General features: G+C 41.0%; 1 protein-coding gene across 2 annotated transcripts in view; it reads left to right on the forward strand.

The window, feature by feature from the left end:
• The window catches only part of LOC106568871 (thymocyte selection-associated high mobility group box protein TOX), a 58,344-nt gene that overhangs the window by 16,772 nt on the left and 15,199 nt on the right, over positions 1 to 26,373 (forward strand). Inside the window, exons 2-5 of one of the 2 annotated variants that reach the window (XM_014139626.2) lie at positions 6,459 to 6,524; positions 10,263 to 10,370; positions 19,764 to 20,009; positions 25,944 to 26,195. In XM_014139626.2, the coding sequence (XP_013995101.1) occupies positions 6,459 to 6,524; positions 10,263 to 10,370; positions 19,764 to 20,009; positions 25,944 to 26,195 (672 nt within the window). The remainder of the gene's footprint in view (positions 1 to 6,458; positions 6,525 to 10,262; positions 10,371 to 19,763; positions 20,010 to 25,943; positions 26,196 to 26,373) is intronic. The other variant, XM_014139627.2, reaches the window with a different exon arrangement.

A 26,373-nucleotide genomic window follows, 5' to 3' on the forward strand; every position in this document is an offset into this window, starting at 1 on the left:
TTAAAACCACTGACTGAAGAAGGGACGGCCAGGCATTCGTGCGGTTGAGCCAGTTTCTGCGATAACAGATTTTTTTGTAATGTCAGTTGAGTTGAATCAACAAATCACAGCACATATTGATGGTCACACTTCCTGCTTTAACTTCTTGCTTTTACTTCCTGCTTTGCTCATATAGGTACACTCGCAATGACCGCCAGTCCGCCCCTTCTGTCCATTCTATTTCTATGGCAGCACACGCAGTCAGGAGCGGAGGAGAGGAGAAAATGTGCATCTCAACAAATGAAAAATGTAAATAGTTTTGTTGCTATTCGAACGGTTATGAGGGAGACCGCGGTCATTTGGCTTGCCAATTATCGTCATCAACAGTTGAATGCGCCACAGCCCTAGCAGGAAAACGGCATTGCTATCCCTTGCATATAGGGACATGTTTTATTATAAGATAAGCCTTTAGTTGCCACACAAAAGCTCTCAGAATATAGGATCTTCTTATGATTTGGTTTTATTTTCCTCTTCTCCGGCTTCTCAGAGCAAAACTGATGAAGAGTGAAATAGGTTCCGCTGTCTGATTCACATCTTAACACGTAAGATGGAACGAAAATGACAATCACCACAATATACACTTTTTTCTCTCTCTCACCCTTTTTCCCCTGACTTTGTCAGAATGATATTCTAGACGGGGACAGTATGTCGTCGGTATCAGTCTGTTTGCAGAAACTGAAAACGAGGGTTAGCGAACTAGCGAGTTAGCGTAGCTTCCGTGATACGAAACTCTCTTCTGTGGTTGTCACTACATTTAATCAGACACTTTTCTCCTCCACACCTCCATGACCAAAACGACTTTAACGATAAAAGAGATTACCCCGTGCCCATCTGCGTCACAGGAGCCTATCGAGTACAATCAGGCAATAAAGGAAAGAGCACAGGTGCAGAGGCAGAAAATAGAACTCGCTCTATTTCATTACAGTATGTATCAGCAAGCAGGAGATCTGTCAGTTCGGCACATATCATCCCGCGCCAGAAAAAGCAAATGGATAAAGCCAATTTGACAAAGGGGTCAATATACGGCATCCAATAAAAAATAGAATCTACAAGAGCTGTCAGGGGCTATAAACATCACAGTAATGACCCAAATGCTCAAAAGAAATACATTCAGATCAGATGGCTCTCCTCGCTCAATGGTCTAGTCTAGTCTAGTCTGCATGGGTTAGCCTTTAGTTTGCCTTTTACGATGTTTACTGTATATTTGAGATAACTGTAGATTGATGACGAAGGTGCCACGCCCACAGTGCGACATCGTTTAATACGGTATCTTGCAAAGAGGCTGTGAGAGAAACTGAAGCGACTATGGCCACTTTGATTGACTGACTATTAGTGTTGGGAGGAACAAGGCTCCTGAGCTAAACAATGGGTTACTGTATCATGTACCGACACTATTGATAGCCTACTGCAACCCAATGGGAGCTCTTTAGAGTTGACAGCAAAGAGCATCTATTGGTTTATCTGAGTCAATGGGCAGGATGAGATATTGCCAATTGTCATAGAGATCAGGGGTTATACAGTTGAAGTCGGAAGTTTACATACACTTAGGTTGGAGACATTAAAACTCGTTTTCCACCACTCCACAAATTTCTTGTTAACAAACTATAGTTTTGGCAAGTCTGTTAGGACGTCTACTTTGTGCATGACACAAGTCATTTTTCCAACATTTGTTTACAGACAGATTATTTCACTTATATTTCACTGTATCACAATTCCAGTGGGTCAGAAGTTTACATACACTAAGTTGACTGTGCCTTTAAACAGCTTGGAAAATTCCAGAAAATGATGTCATGGCTTTAGAAGCTTTTGATAGGCTAATTGACATAATTTGAGTCAATTGGAGGTGTACCTGTGGATGTATTTCAAGGCCTACTGTCACGTCCTGACCAGTATAGGGGTTATTTGTTATTGTAGTTTGGTCAGGACGTGGCAGGGGGTGTTTGTTTTATGTGGTTCAGGGTGTGTTTTGTGTATGTGTTTAGGTAGAGGGGTATTTGATTTATTAGTCCGGGGTTTGTTAGTCATTGTTCTATGTTAGTATATTTCTATGTTCTATCTAGTCTTTTGTATTTCTATGTTTAGTTAATTGGGGTTGGACCTTCAATTGGAGGCAGCTGGTTATTGTTGTCTCTGATTGAGGGTCCTATAATTAGGAGTTTGTTTTTCATGGGTTTTTGTGGGAGATTGTTCTTGTTTAGCTGTTTGCCTGACGAGACTGTCAAGTTCGTTTTGTATACGGTGTATGTGTTTCCCTTCTTCACTATAATAAAAGAAGATGAGTATACATTTTCCCGCTGCGTCTTGGTCTCTACCCTACGACACCCGTGACACCTACCTTCAAACTCAGTGCCTCTTTGCTTGACATCATGGGAAAATCAAAAGAAATCAGCCAAGACCTCCACATGTAGACCTCCACTAGTCTGGTTCATCCTTGGGAGCAATTTCCAAATGCCAGAAGGTACCACGTTCATCTGTACAAACAATAGTACGCAAGTATAAACACCATGGGACCACGCAGCCGTCATACCGCTCAGGAAGGAGACACGTTCTGTCTCCTAGAGATGAATGTACTTTGGTGCGAAAAGTGCAAATCAATCCCAGAACAACAGCAAAGGACCTTGTGAAGATGCTGGCGGAAACAGGTACAAAAGTATCTATATCCACAGTAAAATGAGTCCTATATGGACATAACTTGAAAGGCCGCTCAGCAAGGAAGAAGCCACTGCTCCAAAACCACCATAAAAAAGCCAGACTATGGGGACAAAGATTGTACTTTTTGGTCTGATGAAACAGAAATAGAACAGAAATAGAACTGTTTGGCCATAATGACTATAGTTATGTTTGGAGGAAAAAGGGGGATGCTTGCAAGCCGAAGAATACCATCCCAACCGTGAAGCACGGGGGTGGCAGCATCATGTTGTGGGGGTGCTTTGCTGCAGGAGGAACTGGTGCACTTCACAAAATAGATGGCATCACGAGGAAGGAAAATTAGGTGGATATATTGAAGCAACATCAGTCAGGAAGTTAAAGCTTGGTTGCAAATGGGTCTTCCAAATGAACAATGACCCCAAGCATACTTCCAAAGTTGTGGAAAAATGGCTTAAGGACAACAAAGTCAAGGTATTGGAGTGGCCATCACAAAGCCCTGACCTCAATCCTATAGAAAAGTTGTGGGCAGAACTGAAAAAGCGTGTGCGAGCAAAGAGGCCTTCAATCCTGACTCAGTTACACCAGCTCTGTCAGGAGGAATGGGCCAAAATTCACCCAACTTATTGGTTGTGGAAGGCTACCCAAAACGTTTGACCCAAGTGAAACAATTTAAAGGCAATGCTACCAAATACTAATTCAGTACATGTTAACTTCTGACCCACTGGGAATGTGATGAAAGAAATCAAATCTGAAATAAATCATTCTCTCTACTATTATTCTGACGTTTCACCTTCTTAAAATAAAGTGGTGATCCTAACTGACCTTAACCAGGGAATTTTTACTAGGATTAAAAGTCAGGAATTGTGAAAAACTGAGTTTAAATGTATTTGGCTAAGGTGTATGTAAACTTCTGACTTCAACTGTATATGCCCTACTTATTAGCGTTTCATTGCTGTTGGCCTATTTGTGAACAGCAGAACACATCTGGGGTTTATCTAACAGTAATGTAAATCACTAAGACTAACAAAAGTAGCGCTCCCCATGTGTTTGTGTGGTCTCACAGCATGTCAATGTATTGGTTTATTAGCTTGGGTGTTTATGTTGGCAATGCTCTACAGTTTACACTTTACTTCCATCCTCATGTAACTTTATGGAAGAAGAGGCAGGAGTGAGGACGAGAGAGAGGGAGAGAATGTCAGAGAAAGCGAAAGAGAGAGAGAAAAAACACTTTTGTTGAGAACACTCAGAGCACATGTTGTACTGTGCGAGAGAGTCAAGTCTCACACAACTTATATACACTGAACAAAAATATAAACGCAACATGCAACAATTTCAAAGATTTTACTGAGTTGTAGTTCATCGAAGGAAATCAGTCAATTTAAATAAATTCATTAGGCCCTAATCTATGAATTTCACATGACTGGGCATGGGCTCGGGCATGGGCTCAGCCATGGGTGGGTCTGGGAGGGCACAGGCCCACCCACTTGGGAGCCAGGTCCACCCACTGGGGAGCCAGGCCCAGCCAATCAGAGTTTGAGTTTTTCCTCACAAAAGGGCTTTATTATAGACAGAAATACTCCTCAGTTTCATCAGCTGTCCGGGTGGCTGGTCTCAGACGATCCTGCAGATGAAGAAGCCAGATGTGGAGGTCCTGGGCTGGCGTGTTTACACGTGGTCTTCGGTTGTGAGGCCGGTTGGATGTACTGCCAAATTCTAGGCGGCTTATGGTAGAGAAATTAACACTAAATGATCTGGAAACAGCTCTGTTGGACATTCCTGCAGTCAGCATGTCAATTGCACGCTCCCTCAAAACTTGAGACATCTGTGGTATTGTTGTGTGTGACAAAACTGCACATTTTAGAGTGGCCTTTTATTGTCCCCAGCACAAGGTGCACCTGTGTAATGATCATTCTGTTTAATCGGCTTCTTGATATGCCACCCCTGTCAGGTGGATGGATCATCTTGGCAAAGGAGAAATGCTTACTAACAGGGATGTAAACTAACTAACAGGGATGTAATTTGTGCACAATATTTGAGAGAAATACTATTTTTGTGCGGATGAAACATTTCTGGGATCTTTTATTTCAGTTCATGAAAAATAGGACCAACACTTTTTATGTTCAGTATAGATTGTTTTTCCAGTGCTGCTGTTGCGAGTCTGTTTCATGTTCCATGGACACATGCAGCTGTTCCATGTAATCATTCATAATGCAAAGGAGTGGGTTCATTCTGGGAAATTAGTGTCTGTGTTCCTAACCCTATGACTCCCCTTTCCTTGCACTGCCAGACAGACGCTCCAGTCTAAACTGTGTGGAGAGATAGAGGGGAATCGGGTTACAAGAGGTCAGCCATGACACCCTGTTTTGGCTTTTTGTTAATTTGGTCATCCGATCGCTCATTTGCATCGGTGTGACAGCTGGCAAATGGAAAACAGTCGTTTGTCCAGTGTCTACCTGTGTGGACGGGTTTCACTTTTTTCTTGTTCTTTTTCTAAAGGTAGCTTCTTGTACGAACAGTGTGGTCCCTTGTAGGACAGGTGAATGGGATGGTTAGAACAGGATGCTACTGCTGAGGTTGAGACAGACAGAGTTCTTTGTCCAATCAGCTCATATTAAACCTGTCCTAGAACCAATCACAACTCTGTATCTTGTATCCAATTCTGATACGAACTAATCCCTTACAAGGAGGTGATATTCTCTGTGTTTTATTTCTTTAAATAGCAGTCTGTTGGAAGCCATTTGTGGTCAGGCACAGTTAAGATCTACTTTAACACTGAGTGGAGTTGTAGCAAAACACGTTCATTTCCCAGGTGTGCCATACAGCTGGTTCTTCACAACTCCTTCACCATTGACTCTGCTAAAAAAAAACACTTAAAATAACGGGAGACGGAATTAGTTAAACACTCTGGGCTGGGGATTCAAAACAGTTCCCTACTACAGACCCATTTCACTAATACATAGTGGCATCAAAAGAGAAAGAGCTTATTTGTTTGGCGAGTCGTCTAATAATGTGTTAGAAGTCAGCCTTAACTAAGAGATCCCAGATGTTAAGAGAGAAGGGGATAGAGGGAAATAAAGGACAATGCAGTATGTAAATACAAACTGGAGCACTGCCAGCACAATGGTTAGACTGAATGAATTCATACTGGACAATATGCACGGAATCACAGAAACACAGTGCTCTTGTATTTTGCGCTCTCCAGTTGTGTGTGTGTGTGTGTTTGGTGATTCACTATGGGCCTAACTCAAAGCAGTGTAGTGTAAGTGGAGATGCAGCGTGGACAGACAGACAGACAGAGGGGCTTTTCTGTTTTATAACAGATTGCACATGAAAGGATTTCATAAAAGCCTTTCCTTTGTGGCTTGTAATTACTAGTGTGCTAATTGCTTCAAATCGCTGACATCTCAAGTCGATAAGGATGAGGACTTCAAAGGGAAGACAACAGCAGGAAAACATCAGTTTTCATAGCTAATATAATGTTCTCTTTTCCTCCCACTTCCTCCACCCTTCTATTTCTCTCTCTTTGTCTCTATCGCTCGTTCTCTCTCTCTTTCTCTCTCTCTTCGTCTCTATCTCTCTTTCTGCCTCTCTTTCTCTATTGCTCTTCCTCTTCGTCTCTTTCTCTGTCTTTCTCTCTCTCTTTGTCTCTATCTCTCTTTCATTCTCTCTTCCTTCCTCTCTCTCTTTCTCTCGCTCTAACTCTCCCACTCATTTTCCTAAATTAAGTGAACAACATTGTAACTGTTGTTGTGTTGTCTGTGTGTTTGCAGTACAACAGTGAGACCATGTTCCTGGGCATGCCAGAGGCTGGCCTGGACTTTGTGCCAACCAACCAGGTGGGTTAATTACTCTTCCCCGTGCTTTTGTTTCAAGTCTTAATTAAACACTTTTAAGCCGGCGCATCGCTAAATTAGCGCCTGCTATCAGTCGCCTCCATAATCAGGGACTATTATAACATGTAAACAGAGCGTTTAAACATTGTTGCAGCCTAATCAATGAAGCCACTAAATGCTTGGGTTGTTAGAGAGCTTTTATTTTCTTCCCAGTTAGATTTACAGTTCTACCTAGCTACACAACCTGATGTCATGGTTTCACTTTGCCATAATTGGATGAACGTTGATTTTTGACCCATTAATTCTGCGTGGATACAGGGTTAATTCCGCATGGTTACAGGGTTAAAACAGAAACAACTCAAAGGGTTACGTTTATGTATTAATTCAGAGTGGTTAAGGTTAGGGCTATTTGGGGAAGGCTTCAAACAAAATAATAAACAATACTGTAATGTTTCCATTAATTGTCATCAAGTACTCTTCCTGCTTGCTAGAAAATTGTGAAGTGCTGTGGTGCAGTGGTCTAAGCAGCTGGCTCTGGCTCTGAGCCTCTTGAGTTCCAGTGCTGTGCCATGTGGGGGGGGGGGTTTGGGGGGGGGGGCTACAAAGGTGAGCACCTACAAAGGCATATATCTACGTCCTCAGGACCTTTTCAAACGTCCAAAATCTTTCTTGTGACCAGCCTGAGCTACGGCTGGGCTGGGTAGAGTAGACAAGACCTTGGTTCAAATACTATTTGTGCCTACTTGAGTTTGCATGACTTAATGAACCAATAGAATAGTCCCAAAACGACAAATCCCGCCAATCTGGCACACCCAGCAGGCTAGAGCTAACTGTGAAATAGTATTTGAACCCAGGTCTGGTAGAGTAGACAGCTGCTTAAATGGCCTGTAGGTTGACAGCTATCACTGAAGAGAGGGGCTTTCATGTGTACATGTGCTGCAGGGCTGTTTCTCACTGTATTGTAGTAGGAGAGCTACAGTAGCTATCTGCCCTGGGTGGATGGTGGATTATTTCAGGATACTGGTGGTGTGTTCCTGGTGTTGTTGGGGTTGACCTCGGGTGAAACTCATTTTGAGCGTGGAGCGTCTAACAGTGGGCTGTGTGATAAGTGTAAATACCATTCAGATAAGGCCCAGTGGACAGGCTAATGGTTAGGAGAGGGTATCTATGTGGGTGTGTGTGTGTGTGTGTGTGTGTGTGTGTGTGTGTGTGTGTGTGTGTGTGTGTGCGTGCGTGCGTGCGTGCTTGCGTGTGTGCGCGGGTGGGTGAGGGCCTAGGCCTTAAGGGATGCAACACAATCAAATATTTATAAAGAATCGTATGTTCCTGAGGTAGCCATCATAGCCAGATGAGTCTTTCATGTAGTTATAATTTCCAATTTATTGTGTTTTAGTTCAAACACAGTGTTCCTGTCTGTAGGAAATGGGTAATTAACTGACTTTGTTAATTAACTAAAGGCTTTTGTTAATTAGCCTTTAGTCTGGGGACTGTAGCGAAATGGAGGTCGCTAGCAGAACAGGAAGCATTCGTATCACAAATTGCTCTTAATAGGATACGGCTGTCCTAAAATAGGATATTTTCAAGTATTGTGGTGGCAGCATCATGTTCTGGGTATGCTTGTCACCGGCCGGGACTGGAGAGTTTGTCAGGATCATAAAAAGATATGAAAGGAGCAAAGCCAAGCTAAAAAGTTACATAAAACCATGCCTCAGTCTTCTACAGTTTTATTTTTCAGCGGGACAGTTACACACATTTTAATGCCAAAGACATACCAGAATAGCAGTGTTCCTGAATGGTCCAGTCTCAGTCCTGATTTAAATCTGCTTTAAAGTCACAGACAAAGTTTGAATATTGCTATCCATCAATGACTCCCAACCAAATTTACTGAGCTTGAGCAATCTTGACATTAATAATGGATACATGTTGCCCTAAGAGTTGTGCAACGTTGGTAGAAACTTATTCAAAAATATTCACAGCTGTAATGGCTGTCAAAGGTGCTTCCACCAAGTATTTAGTCTGGGGTATGAAGGACATACGTAATCGAGACAACTTCGGTTTTGAGTTTTGATTCATTTGGAAAATGTTGTACAATTTTTCCGTCACTTTGGAAATGTGGAGTAAATTGTGTACATCAGTAGGGGGGGAAAATGGTAGTTTATCAATTTTTTGAAAGAATTTTAGGACAGCTACTTGTGAAGCCTGTGTAAGCAGTGTGTATACTTTCACTAGGCACTGCAGCTTGACTTGTTGAATCTCATATTTACTGTCTGCACTAGGGATGTTCTCACTGAAAGAAATGATAATTAAGCTAACTGCTCATTATTGTTATTTTTGTTATTTTATTAGGATCCCCATTAGCTGTTGCAAAAGCAGCAGCTACTCTTCCTGGGGTCCACACAACACATGAAACATGACATAATACATTAATAGACAGGAATAGCTCAAGGACAGAACTACATTTTCTTAGCCTACATATCAATACATACACAAAAACTATCTAGGTCAAGTTAACACTTTTTTTATTCAGTTGAATTTCTTATTATTATGAAATAGAAGTGTTGTGAATTAGTTATACCTGGGGAAATCACATCGATCGAAAATAAGGTTTACAGTCAGGTTAGTGAAATATTGTGTCGGGGAATTATTATTTTGGGGTTTTGTGTTATGCCACATAACTTAAAATGTATGAAGGTGTTGTTTCAGAAGAAGTCACACCTTCCAGCACGCGTATATGAAACACCCTTCACTATAGTCAGAAACACTTTTACTGAGGTGTGCATGCCTGGTACATTTGTTTCACCAGAGATGTTAAAACATGTATAACTCATAGTCATGCAATCGGAGTAATATGCTGAACCCAATCACCTCACGTCTCACTTTTAACCTTCTTAGGCAATGTGTATTTGACAGTATGTGAATAATGAATAAAACATCAATTACGGAAGCATGCATCTGTCTAGGTCAACATTGGTATGTCATTCTGCATCAGACAGTGTTTTGCATCATGTGTATGGACATCATTTAATCTACTGTATACCACTCACACAGTCTGTCGTATCCATGACAACCTTTATTTTATTTACTGAAAATATTTGATCATTTACTTAGTCATAGAGTTTGCCAGATGCCCCCATAATGAACCCCTAAGGGATTTGTTTATACGGTGTATTCCCATTCCAGAAGGAGAGACAACATTAATAAATAGTATTGGAGGTATTATTAATATGGATATAGGGTATTGTAGAGGGAGTACTCAGGAATGTATGGGGGAAATATATTTCATTTTGGCACAGCTGCTTGCATTGGAGCACACTAGTACCCTTATATAGTCCATGTAGTGCTAAAGTGGATATGTATTACACATGTACATGAACAGATATCGATATCCATACAATTTATGGATATATACATAAATGGAAATATTTATGTAATAGTAAATATCTTACCATAGTGGGCTACATTCAGGTCTCTTGAAAAATAGACTTTATCTCAATGAGGTTAACCTGGATATATGACGGTTAGATAAAGCATCCTGGTTGTCCAGAGACCAGGATGTTGCTCTGCTGTTTGTCATTGTTCTCTAGACACTAATCTAAGGCCAGTTTTACATTCCCACTCCAATGGTTATTTGGCCTAATTTGAGGAGGTGGATCTGATCCTAGATCTGTGCCTACGGGTCCTTCCTTCCACCCCTCTCTGACCCTGTGGTGACCATTGACCTTTCTGTGTCCCTTCTGGTAGTTCCGTGTGCCTCCCAACCCCCATCAGACGCAGACCAGCGCCAAGCAGACTGGACCCCTGTGGAAACGAGAAGGCCCTGCTCACTCCGATGGCCCCCGGCTACCCTGGGTAAATATACAAGAACAAGTACACCACCAGCGGGATTTAGAGCTCAGACACAAGGCAGACACCACGTCATTTCAACGTGAATAATTGGCTAATATTTGGTTGATACCTTGACCAATGAGATTCCAACCTATTTTCACCCATTTAAAAACGCAGCCAAAAGTTTGTTCAATTCCAAATTAGTTAGCTATCCCTTTCAACCATTTAAAAGCGCAACCAAATTCCAATGGAAAATCTATGTCTGCTTTTTGGTTCAGAAGTCACCGAAATGTGTTACCGCTGCGCTTTCAACCATCTAAAAGCACAGCATAGTTCAAATGGGAACACAATATCAGATATTTTGTTCATATATATAGAACAACTTCATGTGTTGTCACTGTGCTATATCTAATAGCACAACCAAATGACCTGGATTGCAACTGAGATTATGAAAGTACATTGTGCAAGTGATCAGTGCCGTTCGAGATTCTGTGCAGAATATTATAGCAATTGTGGAGATCGCCACAGACCTGTGACCTTGGCGTTTTATCTTGAACATGCACGCTTCCTATGATTACATCAAAATACATTTATTGTTACAGTAACCTCAAAATGTGGATATTTTACTCATTTTATAGTTGAATGAATACTGATACAAGTTTGTAAGATATTCTTAACTTTAGCCTATGTACTGTATTACAAAAGTCATATTAAATTGTGTTTGGTTGACAACACAACCAAATATCAACATTTAAAGGAGATGTATCTACTGCTTGGATTAGTTCCATCAGCCACTGACTTAATCTTCTTCTTTAACTTTTATTGTTGGTTGAAATGGAGACGTGAATCCAGCATGTCATTTGTTAACTTTTCGACAAGCTAATAGGCTATTTACCGTATTGCAAAAAGTGATATTGGATTGTGTTTCTTTGTCAGCGCAACCAAATATCAATATTTAAAGGAGATGTATCTTCTGCTTGGATAGCTCCGTCTGTGCCACTGAGTCTGGCTTTAATTCCAGTTTGTCTACAAATTAATCATTTAGATGGATTCACGTCTCCATTTCAACCAAATATCTAAGTTAAAGAATAGGACTAAATCAAAGAAAACTTTAAATGCACTTTAAATACAGTTTGATTTGATGTAGTCATATTCTTTAACTTAGATTTTTGGTATAGATGGAGACGAGAATCCACAATTTGTTTTTTATTAACTTGTAGATTCCTTTTGAAATCAACCAAATCTTGAAACCCTAGGCCTATAGGTACTGTCTATGTTTTGTTGAATCCTGGGTTGATTGAAAAAAGAATTGAAACACTTTCATTTTAAACAATTCTCTCCAAAGTGCGTTATGACAATGTTTCGAACCAAAGGCCACCGTTATACTATGAGTCAAAAAGCCCTTATTACTTTACTTTGGCATATTGTGGATAAAAAATGATTCATTATGAAAGATGACTCCCACACACACTTTTTTTCTCTATCCCCTCACTCTCTTTCTCTCTCCATGCTCCCCCTTGTCCCAGTCTGTCCATTCATATGTCTGTCTGCTTTTCCCTTCCCTCCTCATCCCTCTTTCATTTACACCCAGACACACATCACACACATACAGTACTGTATATATATATATGATACAGCCCAGGATCGAACCAGGGTCAGTTGTGATGCCTCTAGCACTGAGATGCAGTGCCTTAGACCGCTGTGCCACTCGGGAGCTAAATGCTTAGTTTGTAAATTATGTCTGAGTGTTGGAGTGTGCGCCTGGCTATCCTAAATAAAAAACAAGAAAATTGTGTCTTCTAGTTTGCTTAACATAGGAAATGTTCTTTTAAAAGTAAATGTAATTGCTAAAATATATTTAAAAACCAAATACTTTTAGACTTTTACTTAAGTAGTATTTTACTGGGTGACATTCACTTTTACGTGAGTAATTTTCTATTAAGGTATCTTTACTTTTACTCAAGAATGACGTTTCGGTACTTTTCCCACCGCTGATCTTCTGTATACCCCCCTACCTTGTCACAACATAACTGATTGGCTCAAACATATTAATAAGGAAAGGTGACTACCTCATGAAACTGGTTGCGAGAATGCCAAGAGTGTGCAAAGTTGTCATCAAGGCAAAGGATGAATCTCAAATATAAAATGTATTTTGATTTGTTTAACACTTTTTTGGTTACTACATTATTCCATATGTGTTATTTCATAGTTTTGATGTCTTCCCTATTATTCTACAATGTAGAAAATAGTCAAAATAAAGAAAAACCTTTGAATGAGTATGTGTGTCCAAACTTTTGACTGTTACTGTATATATATATATATATATATATATATATATATATATATATATATATATATATATATATATATATATATATATACATATACACACACACACACACACACACACACACGTTTGTTTTACTATCCTTGTGGGGACAAAACAATTGATTCCCATTCAAAATCCGATTTTCCCTAATCATAACCCTTAACCCCTAAACCCAACCCTAACTCCTAAACCTCTAACCCTATTTCTAATCTTAATTGTAACCCTAAACCTAACTCCTAAACCTCTAACCATAATTCTAATCTTAATTGTAACCCTAAACCTAACTCCTAAATCTCTAATCCTAATTATAATCTTAATTGTAACCCTAAACCTAACCCTAACTCCTAAACCTCTAACCCTAATTCTAATCTTAATTGTAACCCTAAACCTAACCCTAACTCCTAAACCTCTAATCCTAATTCTAATCTTAATTGTAACCCAAATAATCCAACCCTCTAACCCTAATTCTAATCTTAATTGTAACCCTAAACCTAACCCTAACTCCTAAACCTCTAACCCTAATTCTAATCTTAATTGTAACCCTAAACCTAACTCCTAACCCTCTAACCCTAATTCTAATCTTAATTGTAACCCTAAACCTAACTCCTAAACTCAACAAATAATTGTAACCCTAAACCTAACTCCTAAACCTCTAACCCTAATTCTAATCTTAATTGTAACCCTAAACCTAACTCCTAAACCTCTAACCCTAATTCTAATCTTAATTGTAACCCTAAACCTAACTCCTAAACCTCTAACCCTAATTCTAATCTTAATTGTAACCCTAAACCTAACTCCTAAACCTCTAACCCTAATTCTAATCTTAATTGTAACCCTAAACCTAACTCCTAAACCTCTAACCCTAATTCTAATCTTAATTGTAACCCTAAACCTAACCCCTAAGCCTAAAATTGCCTTTTTTTCTTTGTGGGGACCAGCAAAATGTTTTACTATCCTTGTGAGGACTTCTGGTCCCCACAAAGATATTAAAACCAAACACACACACACACACACACACACACCTCACCTGCTCTGTTTCCTTTGTGATCAGGACATTTGTTTTATTGGCAGCAACAGTTCTGTTCACCTTGAACCTAAGCTCTCAGCAGCAGACAGGGTTGAGCAACATCACAGCACTGCATTGCTCTCAAACAAGCCAGGCAGAAAACACACCACAGAATAGAATACGAACCCCTAAAACCGATCACAGTCTGAGATCAAAGCTGTTATAGAGTTATGAATCAAAGACATTTGAATTTAGAATCCAAAATGTTTGAATCACTATCCCAGCACAAAATATCTTTGATTCTTCATGTTCCCTCTTGGTTCAGTAGGCGATTGAAGATAAACGTCAGGTAAATGAGGTTTGGGCTGTCCTTAGGTTGATTTCTTCTTACATTGTGAAACCTGAACTAGTCTCACATCTTTTAGATTTGTGCTCGGTTGTATGTGTTGAGAGAAATATACAGTGCATTCGGGAAAGTATTCAGACTCCTTGACTTTTTCAATAACAAAAAATACATTACAGCCATATTCTAAAATGGATTAAATAGTTTTTTCCATGTATCAGTCTACACCCCATGATGACAGAGCAAAAACAGTTTTTTAGACATTTTTGAACATTTATTAAAAATAAAAAAACTGAAATATAACATTTACATAAGGATTCAGACCCTTTACTCAGTACTTTGTTAAAGCACCTTTGTCACCGATTACAGCCTCATACCCAAGAGTCAAGAGAGTTCAAAGAGACCAAAGAGTTCAATCTTGGTCTCATTAGACCAGAGAATCTTGTCTCTCATGGTGTGAGAGTCATTTAGGTGCCTTTTGGCAAACTCCAAGTAGGCTGTCATGTATCTTTTACTGAGGAGTGGCTTCCTTCTGGCCACTCTACCATAAAGGCCTGATTGGTGGAGTGCTGCAGAGATGGTTGTCCTTCTGGAAGGTTCTCCCATCTCCACAGAGAACCCATCGGGTTCTTGGTCACATCCCTGACCACGGCCCTTCTCCCCCAATGGCTCAGTTTGGCCGGGCTGCCAGCTCTAGGAAAAGTCTTGGTGGTTTCAAACTTCTTCCATTTAAGAACGATGGAGGCCACTGTGTTCTTGGGGACCTTCAATGCTGCAGAAATGTTTTGGTAACCTTCCCCAGATCTGTGCCATGACACAATCCTGTCTCGCAGCTCTATGGACAATTGCTTGGATCTCATGGCTTGGTTTTTGTTCTGACATACACTGTCAACCATGGGGGAAAAAACAATTTAATCAATTTTAGAATAAGGCTGTAACGTAACAAAATGTGGAAAAAGTCAAGGGGTCTGAACACTTTCCGAATGTACTGTAGATGGGAAAAGAGAGAGGCAGAAAGAAGTTGTTTCATTATTAATTGCATTGGCAACATTGCAGCTCGCAGATTCTTGTGCCAATAAATCATATTTGAATGTGAATTGAAGGGGAGGGGGGGGCTGTTTCATATGATAGCTTTATATGCTGTTGAGGCAAAATTATCTCATTTTGTTGCGACACACAAGACATATTGAGGCTCTATTTATTTTTTGCTTTTTAATCCACATCAATTATTTTACTCAGGCTTATCTTGGGCCAATCTAAAATAGCTATTGTGTTTGTCTAAACTTTTATATCAAACTAATAAACGGTTGATCACTGATTAAAACAAACTCTAATAAGAAAGTGCCTTGCCAGATTAGCCAAATGGTTTATGGGTAGGTTAAGTGCTGAGTGGGATTTTTTTTTGGCAAAATAAAACAATAATTATTCATCATAAAAACTGTGTGTAGGCGGTATGGGGCCTTCAATTGGTTGGAGGGAATTCCCCATCTCCCACCCTTCTACCACATACTTAATCTTACAGAATAATTTATGGCATGTTGACTTGAAATAAGTGAATTGAAATGAGAGAAATATCTCGATATGATCAAATTCAGCAGTGGTCTTTTGAAGATTGCTGGTCTGCACTGCACTCATCAGTTGTCACTCATTTTCAAACAGAAATACCATTTTGTGATTTGATGTTGGTTGACATTGACTTATAAGTCATAAGTCTGTTTTTTTAAACTCAGGTCTGCAACTGTTGCTAATCGTAGTCATTCTAGAGGCTAAACAAAAAACAAAAATCGTCCTGCCATGTCTTGCAATGTTCTAAATATCCTCCTGATGTTAGGATTTGTTTTTTCATTTTAAAGGGGCATTCGTAATATGAATACAATATATTTGAATGGATTTAATCAAAATAGGCCCACCAGCAGGCATTTGCATAGTTCTGAGCAGAATGGGACTCAAATGGGATCAATGGAATGCAGACCGTGAGGGAAAGTGGATATTCGTCTAATCCGTTATGATTTTTGTGTTCTAACAGACCCACAATGTGGTTGCTGAAAAAGGATTTGGAAATATTTGGCTGTTTTTGCTGCATAATATTTAGAAATAGTCCTTTTCGGGGTTCGAAAGAATGCTAACTCCCGTTCGTGTCAGCTGGTATCATATAGTGGCCACATAGAAAGAATGCTAACTCCCGTTCGTGTCAGCTGGTATCATATAGTGGCCACATAGAAAGAATGCTAACTCCCGTTCGTGTCAGCTGGTATCATATAGTGGCCACATAGAAAGAATGCTAACTCCCGTTCGTGTCAGCTGGTATCATATAGTGGCCACATAGAAAGAATGCTAACTCCCGTTCGTGTCAGCTGGTATCATATAGTGGCCACATAGAAAGAATGCTAACTCCCGTTCGTGTCAGCTGGTATCATATAGTGGCCACATAGAAAGAATGCTAACTCCCGTTCGTGTCAGCTGGTATCATATAGTGGCCACATAGAAAGAATGCTAACTCCCGTGCGTGTCAGCTGGTATCATATAGTGGCCACATAGAAAGAATGCTAACTCCCGTGCGTGTCAGCTGGTATCATATAGTGGCCACATAGAAAGAATGCTAACTCCCGTTCGTGTCAGCTGGTATCATATAGTGGCCACATAGAAAGCGGTGGTGGTACTTGAAGATGTAATGCAGTTGATTGGTGACGATGACATAAGCATGTATTGGGTTTGACCTCTATACAAGCGTTATACTCCGATCTTTACTCCAAAATAGTGTGAAATACAATACACATATACACAATAGCCAAATAATAGGTCAAATTGTATAGGGGGAAATTAGGAGATTCTGAATCTTTCCCCTACTGGGGGACACGTGAGTGGCGTCGCCATGGTATTTCCATTGTTTTGGTCGAGTTTGATTGATCTCTTTACCGCATCTATTGTTCTCGACTGAAAAGGACAATGGGCGATTGAAGAGAATGACAGATAAAATATATATATATATGTATTCAGGACAAGGCTTGATATTAGAAAATGTGCTTACATGAAGCAATATGAAGGTTTTTGTTTTGACAAATGAATGGCAGCATGAAAGGCCTTTCAGATAAAAAACAACTACTTGGTAATAAGGCCTTCCGATACTGTCCATGTTAGTTTGGAACGTTCTTTTTCTTTAGGGTGCTAATTAGCACAAGGCTACAGCTGTGTGGGCGTACTGTATCTGTACTGGAGGTACAATATGTTACCTATCTTTCTATTTTTATTCACTACAGATGGTGTCGGTGTGTTAGAATGGGAGGACAACATGAAACAACACGTCGTGTTTGTCTTCAAAGTATTATCCGAGACCAAATAGACTGAACAGTAACAAGTATCACTATGTTGACCTCTGATACCGTGACCTGGACATCCAATACCTCACCTTTAGAACAAATGATGATAAAGTCAGTAATAGACAGGATGATACTTATCTCTCTCTCTCGCTCTCTCTGTCTTTTTCTCTTTCTCTCTCTGCCTCTCTCTCTCTGCCTTTTCTCTCTCTCTCTGCCTCTCTCTCTCTATCTCCGCTTCTCTCTCTCTGCCTCTCTCTCTCTGCTTCTCTCTCTCTCTCTCTGCCTCTCTCTCTCTGCCTCTCTCTCTCTGCTTCTCTCTCTCTGCTTCTCTCTCTCTCTCTGCTTCTCTCTCTCTCTCTGCTTCTCTCTCTCTTTCTGCCTCTCTCTCTGCCTCTCTCTCTCTGCTTCTCTCTCTCTCTTTCTGCCTCTCTCTCTCTCTCTGCCTCTCTCTCTCTCAATTGGAGATTTGTCTCTCTTCTCTCGTGTTGATCACATGGTATGCAGCAGCACACCATCACTCTCAAGTTAGACATAATATTGCTGTGTGTCTGGCTTCTGAGCAAACAACCCAAGTTCTCCCAAGACTCTTCGGTGTGAGTTATCAGAAAACCAGAGTAAAGATGGGTGTGTTTTTCTAGGAGGGCCACAGAATGTAATAACAACAACTACACCAGAACTCTGCACAGGAAGTGACAGTTATATAACTGTCGTGTTTGTTGTTGTTATGTAATTATCAATGTTTTATGCCCATACTTTAAAACGTCTTTGACACAACATTGACTTGCCCTTTTCCGTTCCTATATAAGGTATTTCTGTAGGCCTATGTATAGTGAAAATTAAATAATTTGTCAAATTTGAAATATCAATATCAAAGTAACCCTAGACAACAACAATTGTGACAATCTGTTGTTGTTTTTATCACAGCTAAATAATGTATTGTTCCTGAAAACCTTACTGTGTGAATTATGCCAACGTATTTCACACCAACCAACCAAAGTTGACATCTGCGAGAGGAAACACAATCAAATATGCAAATGTGTGCAAAATGTTAGCTTTCGGCAGAGAAGGAAAGAGAAGTTGAAGGAAGCTCATTAAAACGATTATTGCCATCTTTTAGAAGAACAGTTGGGCTGCTATTTATTTCAGTAGAGATAGGTTTTTGAACCGATTCTCTGCCTAATTGCCTGGAGTTGGCTGTCTGTCAGCTCCATTTTGTTTTCAGCAAATAAAAGCTGTAAATTAGCCGTAATGAAAATCTTGGAGAGAATCAACAAGGAGTTAGTAGAGGCGGAATGTAACTCCTGAGCCCGCCGATGAAGCTGGGAAAAAAGACGCTTCTGGGGGAGAGAGAAAAAGAAAACATTTCAAGTTGTATCAGAAGGTCGATTTGTTGTGCTGTCTTCTTTTGGAAAGCTTCACCGAGTTAACTGGAACCTTCAGGGTCGTACTGATCAAGAGCAATTGAATGTGTTAAATAGTTCTCTCCCTTGATGGAAATAATTCCTCTTCCAGAGCTCTAAAGATGTAGACCATACCTCATATTTCCTGTTGATTCAAAGTGATTGCAGTTTGTTGCAGTGTTTACCAAATAATTAATGTATTTGCCTCAGATTTATACCGCCTTTCATCTGCCTTGGCTGTTTTACATTTTTCCCCGGCGAGCTAAAAAGGGGTGGAAGGACATAGGGGTTTTTAAAAGACATAGAATACAGCACAGCCAAGTGGAACTGACTGTCAAGACGCATAAAAGAAGCCTTTCGTTAGAAGTTAATGAGGGAACATTTACATACATTTATCTACGCTCAAACCCCCTTTGATTTAGCCGGAATCATTGAAAAACATGCCCAAATACATTTACACACATTTGTTGAAATGCAAAATGAGATTATATGTATCCTGTGTTGTAGTTGATCATGAATGCATGAATTAATTCAAGTAATCATGATTGCATTAACGATTAATGATTAATCCTCATTGTTGGCATCGTTGATCACAAAAATCGTTCGAGGCTGTGTACATCATTAGTCCTAATTGCCTACTAATAATAGCATCAATTCAGGAGGTATTTACAGAAGTCCCATTGCACAGTCTTAATAAAGACTCATGGAACCATAGTAGTCTATTAATGAGGACTAGAATGATATGATGCAATCTGCATGTTCTGTATTGCGGTGCTGTAATTGAGCGTTAGTGTTATAATACTGTAATTATAATGAATTGGATTTATTTTCCAGTCGCTCAAAGAGCTTTACATTGTCCACTACTACCAAAGTGTAGCATCCACCTCTATTATGTTCCTAGGCCTAATGTGTTTGAGTGCTCAGTTTGGGTGGACTTGCATCCACTAAAAACGATTTGCTAAATTATCATTTTGTAATATTATTATTTCTCTAATGTTTCTTCCTCTCCTCTTCTTTTGCAGTCCTACCCAGTGCCCAGTTTGGGGGATGAAGACTTCAACATTCCACCCATCACACCTCCCACCATCCCAGAACACATGCTGCACCCCCACCTACCAGAGTCGGAGTCTGGCTCCTACCACCCACTGGCCCCCTCTCACTCCCAGAGTGGCCTGCACCCCTTCCACCTGCAGGGAATGGACATGATGGGTCAGGATGGAGGGCTGTTGAGCCAAAATGGCGGTCTAATGTCCAGCACCCTGTCTGTGGTGAGTCTAGCCTGATGCCACTAGCAAGCAGTGTGCAGAGATCACTGTAAATACGTAAGTGGGTTTTTCTGTTCTGGATGGCAGCTGGGGGTGCAGGCACGTGTTCCATCCCAGCAACAACACACCTCATCCAACTAATCAAGGGCTTGACGATTAGCCGGTTAGTTCAGTCATATGTGTTAGCGCTGGGGAAGAACAAAAGCCTGGATAACACATTGGGTCTCCGGGACCAGGATCGAAGAACAGTATTCTTTTGGATGACCCATGAGTTGTCAGTTGGGTGATTAAGCTTTTTCCCCTTCATTTCATTCGAAATCGAAAACAAACTAGTGGGATGACATTCAGCAGAAATACGCTCAATACAAGTTTTGACTTTTCAAGAAGTGGAGAAATGAAACTTAAACTTTTGGATTTGGCTTTCCTTGCAGAAACCTCATGATGTGATAGGTGACATGACTAATCGTGGTTTACCACTCCGCATAGGTATTGGACTTAATCTCCCATTCGAGTCAAAGTGAAACTTCTCAGGTCCCGCTCTCAGCCAGAAGTTCTTTCTGCCCTTGGCCATGTACACCATGTTCACCATGTTCACCGATAAACAACAATATTATGTCTCAACAGCACCTCCACCACTGAGGAACTACGTGATTGAACTGTGTGCGGTCTACATGCTCTTCATGATTTTCCCTGCTGCATATTTATTTCCATTAATCAGACAGGTGTAGCTGTTTAGCTCCACATAACCCTGTTCTTGAACCATATAACCCAATTTCAGGTTTTCAATGTGGAGCTTAAAGGTCCCACACAGTCAAAATCATGTTTTTAATAAAAATGTCCTGATATTTGAATGGAACCAGATCAAAGTATGAAAAATGACTGTAGCTGGTACATTGCTAGGTTTTGATCATAAAGTTACTGGTCCCCTCCCTTGTGTCAACAATTTGAGTTCAGGAAGCGGAAGCTCCTGAGAGCTGAAGCTCTTATGCAGAGCGACTTACAGGAGCAATTAGGGTTATGTACCTTGCTCAAGGGCACATTGGCAGATTTTTCACCTGGTCAGCTCGGGGATTTTAACCAGTGACCTTATGGTCAATGGCCCAATGCTCTTAACCGCTAGGCTAATCGCCGCCCTATCACATGAAGCCCCTCATTTTAATACACCAATGGTAACATCTTATTCTCCTCCCTAATATAAATAATACCACCTTGTAACTATCATAACAGAAGGTGTGTTCGCAGAGGGCTGTGATTTACATAGCTAGCTAGGTAGTCTACTGGTGCCAATGTAACAGTGTAGGTTCCGTCCCTCTCTTCGCCCCAACCCGGGCTCGAACCAGGGACCCTTGCACACATCAACAACTGACACCCCACGAAGCATCGTTACCCATCGCGCCACAAAAGCCGCGGCCCTTGCAACGCAAGGGGCAACCCTACTTCAAGTCTCAGAGCGAGTGACGTCACCGATTGAAACGCTATTAGCGCGCACCACCGCTAACTAACTAGCCATTTCACATCGGTTACACCAACATTTTACTTGTGTCAGCAAATATAATTACAGGTTTCCCCTATTCGTCTATGTCAAAGATACTTACAGGTTTCCCTTTCATCTGTGTCTGCTCTCAGCTAGTTACTGGCTAACAGAGGAGGCTGATGGGATGAGCTATAGGAGGATAGCATTGTAATGGCTGGAATGGAATGAATGGAATTTAGCTTCACTGAATTTTCTCAAATTCTGAGCATTTTTTTCATCCCCAAAAATATTATGGGTGATGTTTGGATCACTCAAAAGGCTATTTTACATTTGAATCAGAATGACTGTGCGGGACCTTTAATGATTTCCTAGTCTGGCCGTCACAGCCTATTTTCCACTTTAAGCCAAGCATCTTAGCTACCACCATATTATGTTTCACATTCACTCGGTAGCTAAAACACTTCGAAACATGAGTGTTTTCTATTGCTCAGCATTCGTAAACTACTTTTACTAAAAGGAAATAGGAGCTCGGATAGGATGACGTGCCGGCTGAAAGATTCCCCAGATTGACAAAGGGCATTTTGTTCCCGTTCACCTTAATGTTCTCACAGAACATCCATTTAGAGTGGCTATGAATTATGGTTGCCAGGCAACGGGGCCGAGAGCTTGTTGCCACGGCGAGGAATGAAAGAGGCTGGTCGATTCTATTGGTCTGGAGCATTAGCCCCATGTCTTCTTCTATACGTTTAGCCTTCATTCTCTCAGTCTCTTGCCATTCATTGTTATTAAGCGCCGATAGTTGATTATAAGGAAGGCCATTTGAGTAAGTGTTAGATTCATAGGGAAATCGTCTAAGAGAAATTCACTTCTGCGGATGTGATTTTTTTCACAGAAGTTGGGATAAAAGCAGTGTATCGTCTAACCTTTTTAAATTGGGAAGATATTGAGAAAAATGTCTGGTTCAGGGAATACGATATAAGCCTACAGATAAGTAGTTTCCTCTCTCCGTAGTTTTAAATTGACTAAATTACTAAATTACAATCTCATTTACATTTTTGTCTATTTTTTTTTTACCAGCATTCCACTGCCACCAATTTCCTGTTTGTAATGCACTAATTTGCCGTTTTTTTCCATAGAAATCCATCCACATGTTATCATATCAATAACTTATCTGTAGGCCTATATCGTATTCCCAGAACCAGACATTTTTCTGAATATCATCCCAATTTAAAAGGTTAAAGACACACTGCTTTTATCCCCAGTTTCTGTGAGAGAAAACAATCACATCTGCAGAAGACGATTTCCCTATGAATCTAACACTTACTCAAATGGCCTTCATTAGAATCAACCATCGGTGCTTTAATAAATGAATGGCCAGAGACTATACCATAAGATATGGATTGTTGGAGACGGACGGAAATAAAAGAATCCTTGGCATCCATTCATATTAGTGTCATAATGATGACCTGGCTTGTGACTCACCTCTCCGATAATTCTGAAAGTTCCCCCACGTCGTCATGGGGATTAGGTTGTGTTCCTCTGTTACTGGCGGTTACCAAACGGCTCGACACCAAATCACACCCCCTCCCTGTTTTATTTACAACCACATCACCCATGTCCTGTCTGGCTGAACCAACAGTCACACATCTGTATAGGGAGAGGAGGTGTTCAGTGGGTGAGCTGCTCTAAGGGGAAAGATTGTGTAGCCTGTGTACCGGTCTGCTCTAGCCGCCTTGTCATGTTTGTCATGACAACAACAACACAACACTGACCTTAGATCAGTATTTTGAATTGGATTTTATTTATGAATATAATCCTTACAAGGATCATGTTAAATATTGGACCTGCTATATAGACGATTGCTTTGTGTTCTGGACGGGTTCCGAAATTAAACTCAATTCATTTCTTAGCTACATTAACTCTAGAGTACAATCGATTTCCTTCACTATGGAAAAAAATCATTAACTCTATGTACTTGTTACAAAGAAGAGATCATCTCTAAGTACTACAGTTTACAGAAAACCTACAGATAAAAAATACTGTATTGACAGCTGATAGTTACCACCCTCTCCCCCTAAAAAATAGGTTTTACTAGTAAGCCAACGTCATAGACTGCGTTGCATCTGTGGCGCAAAGGAAGAATATGATAGACAATCAAATTCTCTCCTCGAGTGTTTTCGCTTGAGACGATACCTCGATATCTGGCTTGATAAATCTAAAAAAACAAGTCAAAAGCTTGAACAGAAGCTAGTTACTTAATAAATCCCTACAAAACAGAAGAAACCGTTTTCTGTCAACTATATACCTACTTTCAATGATAGCTGTAATGGCATCAAGTCTACTGCCAATAAACATTGGCACATATTACCCTCAGACTCCTCTTTAAATTCCGCCTTCCAGAATCCACCTTTATTCACCTATAAACGATCAAGAAATGTATCGAGCAGGCCTTCATAGAAGGATGCTTCTCATGTACCTCCTGTAGCACCATAAGAAAGTGTTCTAACGTTGTATGCCCTCAGACTTCTAGGACCTATCAAATAAAGTAATGTGTAACTTGCACTACTAAAGGAGTTATTGATATGTTTTAGTGTTCTTGTAATAAGATTTGTATTGAAAAAAACATCCCGTGTCTTGAAAGTACGCCTTGGAGAACATAAATGTACTGTCAGACGTCAAGACATCACCTCGCCGGTTGCGAGACACTTTATAGGACAAAACCATTCTGTGATGAATTGCGTGGCGTCGGGATCGAAAAAGTTCATCCAGCGCGTAGAGGACGGGACTATTGACAACAAATGACTCCACAGAGAAGCCATGTGGATATGTAAATACAATTCTGTATCTCTACACGGTTCAAATGAATAATTCGATTTCACCTCCTTCCTATAAGCCAAATTTAGACTGTTATACAAGAACACTGTCCATATCAGACTTTGCATGTCATTTATGAGTTGGCCCCACATATTTATGAACGGCTGTGCCTGATGTCCTTTGTGGTGGACTATCTCATGAATTGAGATGATGTATTTAAGTGAGCGGACACCCGGGGGCGATTGATTTGTGATTTGCCCTTCGTGCCCGCTCCCATACCCCATAATTCTGTATTGCTTTGTGACTCATTTGCAAGAAGGTAGACCAGAAAAGCCACATCTCTGATTGGCAGATGAGTGGCAACCCTGATTAGAACCACCTGCTGCCCATCTGTTGTTCTTTACAAATGCTGTTTTGAATTCAAATAAAATTGAATCTATCCCTGAAAATAATTAAAAACAATGAATAATCAAGGAAGCTTTATGCAACATCTTTTTGAGTGCGAACCCATTACACCTTTTTGTTTGACTGAATTCGCGGGTTTTATGCACCAGCCAAGCTTGTGGGAGAGCGCGATGGTTCTCTTTTGATCAGTATGTATGACCAACTTCAAGAGGTCGTGGTGATATAAGCTGTTCTACTTAGTTCATTGACTTTCATTGAACCAGAAAAAAGCAGAAAAGGGGCCTCCCGACTGGGGCGGCGGTCTAAGGCACTGCATCACAGTGCTAGAGGCATCACTACAGATCCGGGTTCGATCCCGGGCTGTGTCGCAGCCAACCGGGAGACCTATGAGGCGGCACACAATTGGCCCAGCGACGTCCGGGTTAGGGGAGGGTTTGGCCGGCCGGGATGTCCTTGTCCCATCTCGTTCTAGCGACTCCTGTGGCAGGCTGGGCGCACGCGCTCTGACTTCAATCGCCAGCTGTACGGTGTTTCCTCCGGCACATTGGTGTGGCTGGTTTCCGGTTTAAGCGAGCAGTGCGGCTTGGCAGGGTCGTGTTTCGGAGGACGCAATGCTCTTGACCTTCGCCTCTCCTGAGTCCGTACGGGAGTTGCAGCGATGTTACAAGACTGTAGCTACCAATTGGATATCACGATTACGGGGTAAAAAAGTAAGAAAAAAGCTGAAAAAAACAGCGAGGGGGTGTTTCGCTTCCTCTTCCATCTCTGATATAAGGGGTTAAGGTGTTAGTTAGCTGGAGGGGATGGATGGGGTTAATTCGCTGTAGATTATAAGGTTAACAGGAGTCACCTGTCTGGTGTTGATGCAAGCCCCTGCTGTCGGGGACATTGTGTAGGACACTGTGTCAGGGACAATAGCAGACGTGAGGCGTCGCTCAGGGCACCTGTCAGTCCCTATGGTAGCAGGTGACCTGGCCACACTCAGGGAGGGAGGGGCCACACGGAGGGGGGCTATTCAATCAAACCAAATAGACCAAAATGACGTTGTTGTGCTGAAGGATGCAAGTTGTATCAGTCATGGTTGAAACAATGTTCAGTGTGTGAAGGAAAATTTGTGAGTATGTGTGTGAACAAGCAGATGTTTCAAGCGCGTTTCTAAGAGTAGGTTAACCATTGTCAAGAGTAACATTGTTGTATGCCATTTTTATGCCATTTAAAAACAAATCTACGTTGTTTTTTGTCAGATGCAACAAATGGTCAACTCCGATTCCCGGTACAGCAGCCATCAGCCAATGGAAGCGCTCAGACCCAGGAGCCAATCAGGCATGGGACATCAGAGTCAGCTGACCACCATCAACCAATCACAACTCAATGCGCAGTTGGGACTGAGCGGGAACAACGTTACCCATAATTCCCCATCTCCCCCTGGGAGCAAGTCAGCCACACCCTCTCCTTCTAGTTCCGTACATGAGGATGACAATGAAGAATCAATAAAGGTGAGCATAGAGATGAATACATACATGCACGTGTGTGGCGCACACACACACGCACACACACACACACACACACACACACACACACACACACACACACACACACACACACACACACACACATACAGAGAGCACAGAGGGAGAGAGAGAACCGACACACGCAAACACACCCTCAAAACAA

This window comes from Salmo salar, chromosome ssa14 (assembly GCF_905237065.1).
Source record: "Salmo salar chromosome ssa14, Ssal_v3.1, whole genome shotgun sequence".
Taxonomy (NCBI): Eukaryota; Metazoa; Chordata; class Actinopteri; order Salmoniformes; family Salmonidae; genus Salmo; species Salmo salar.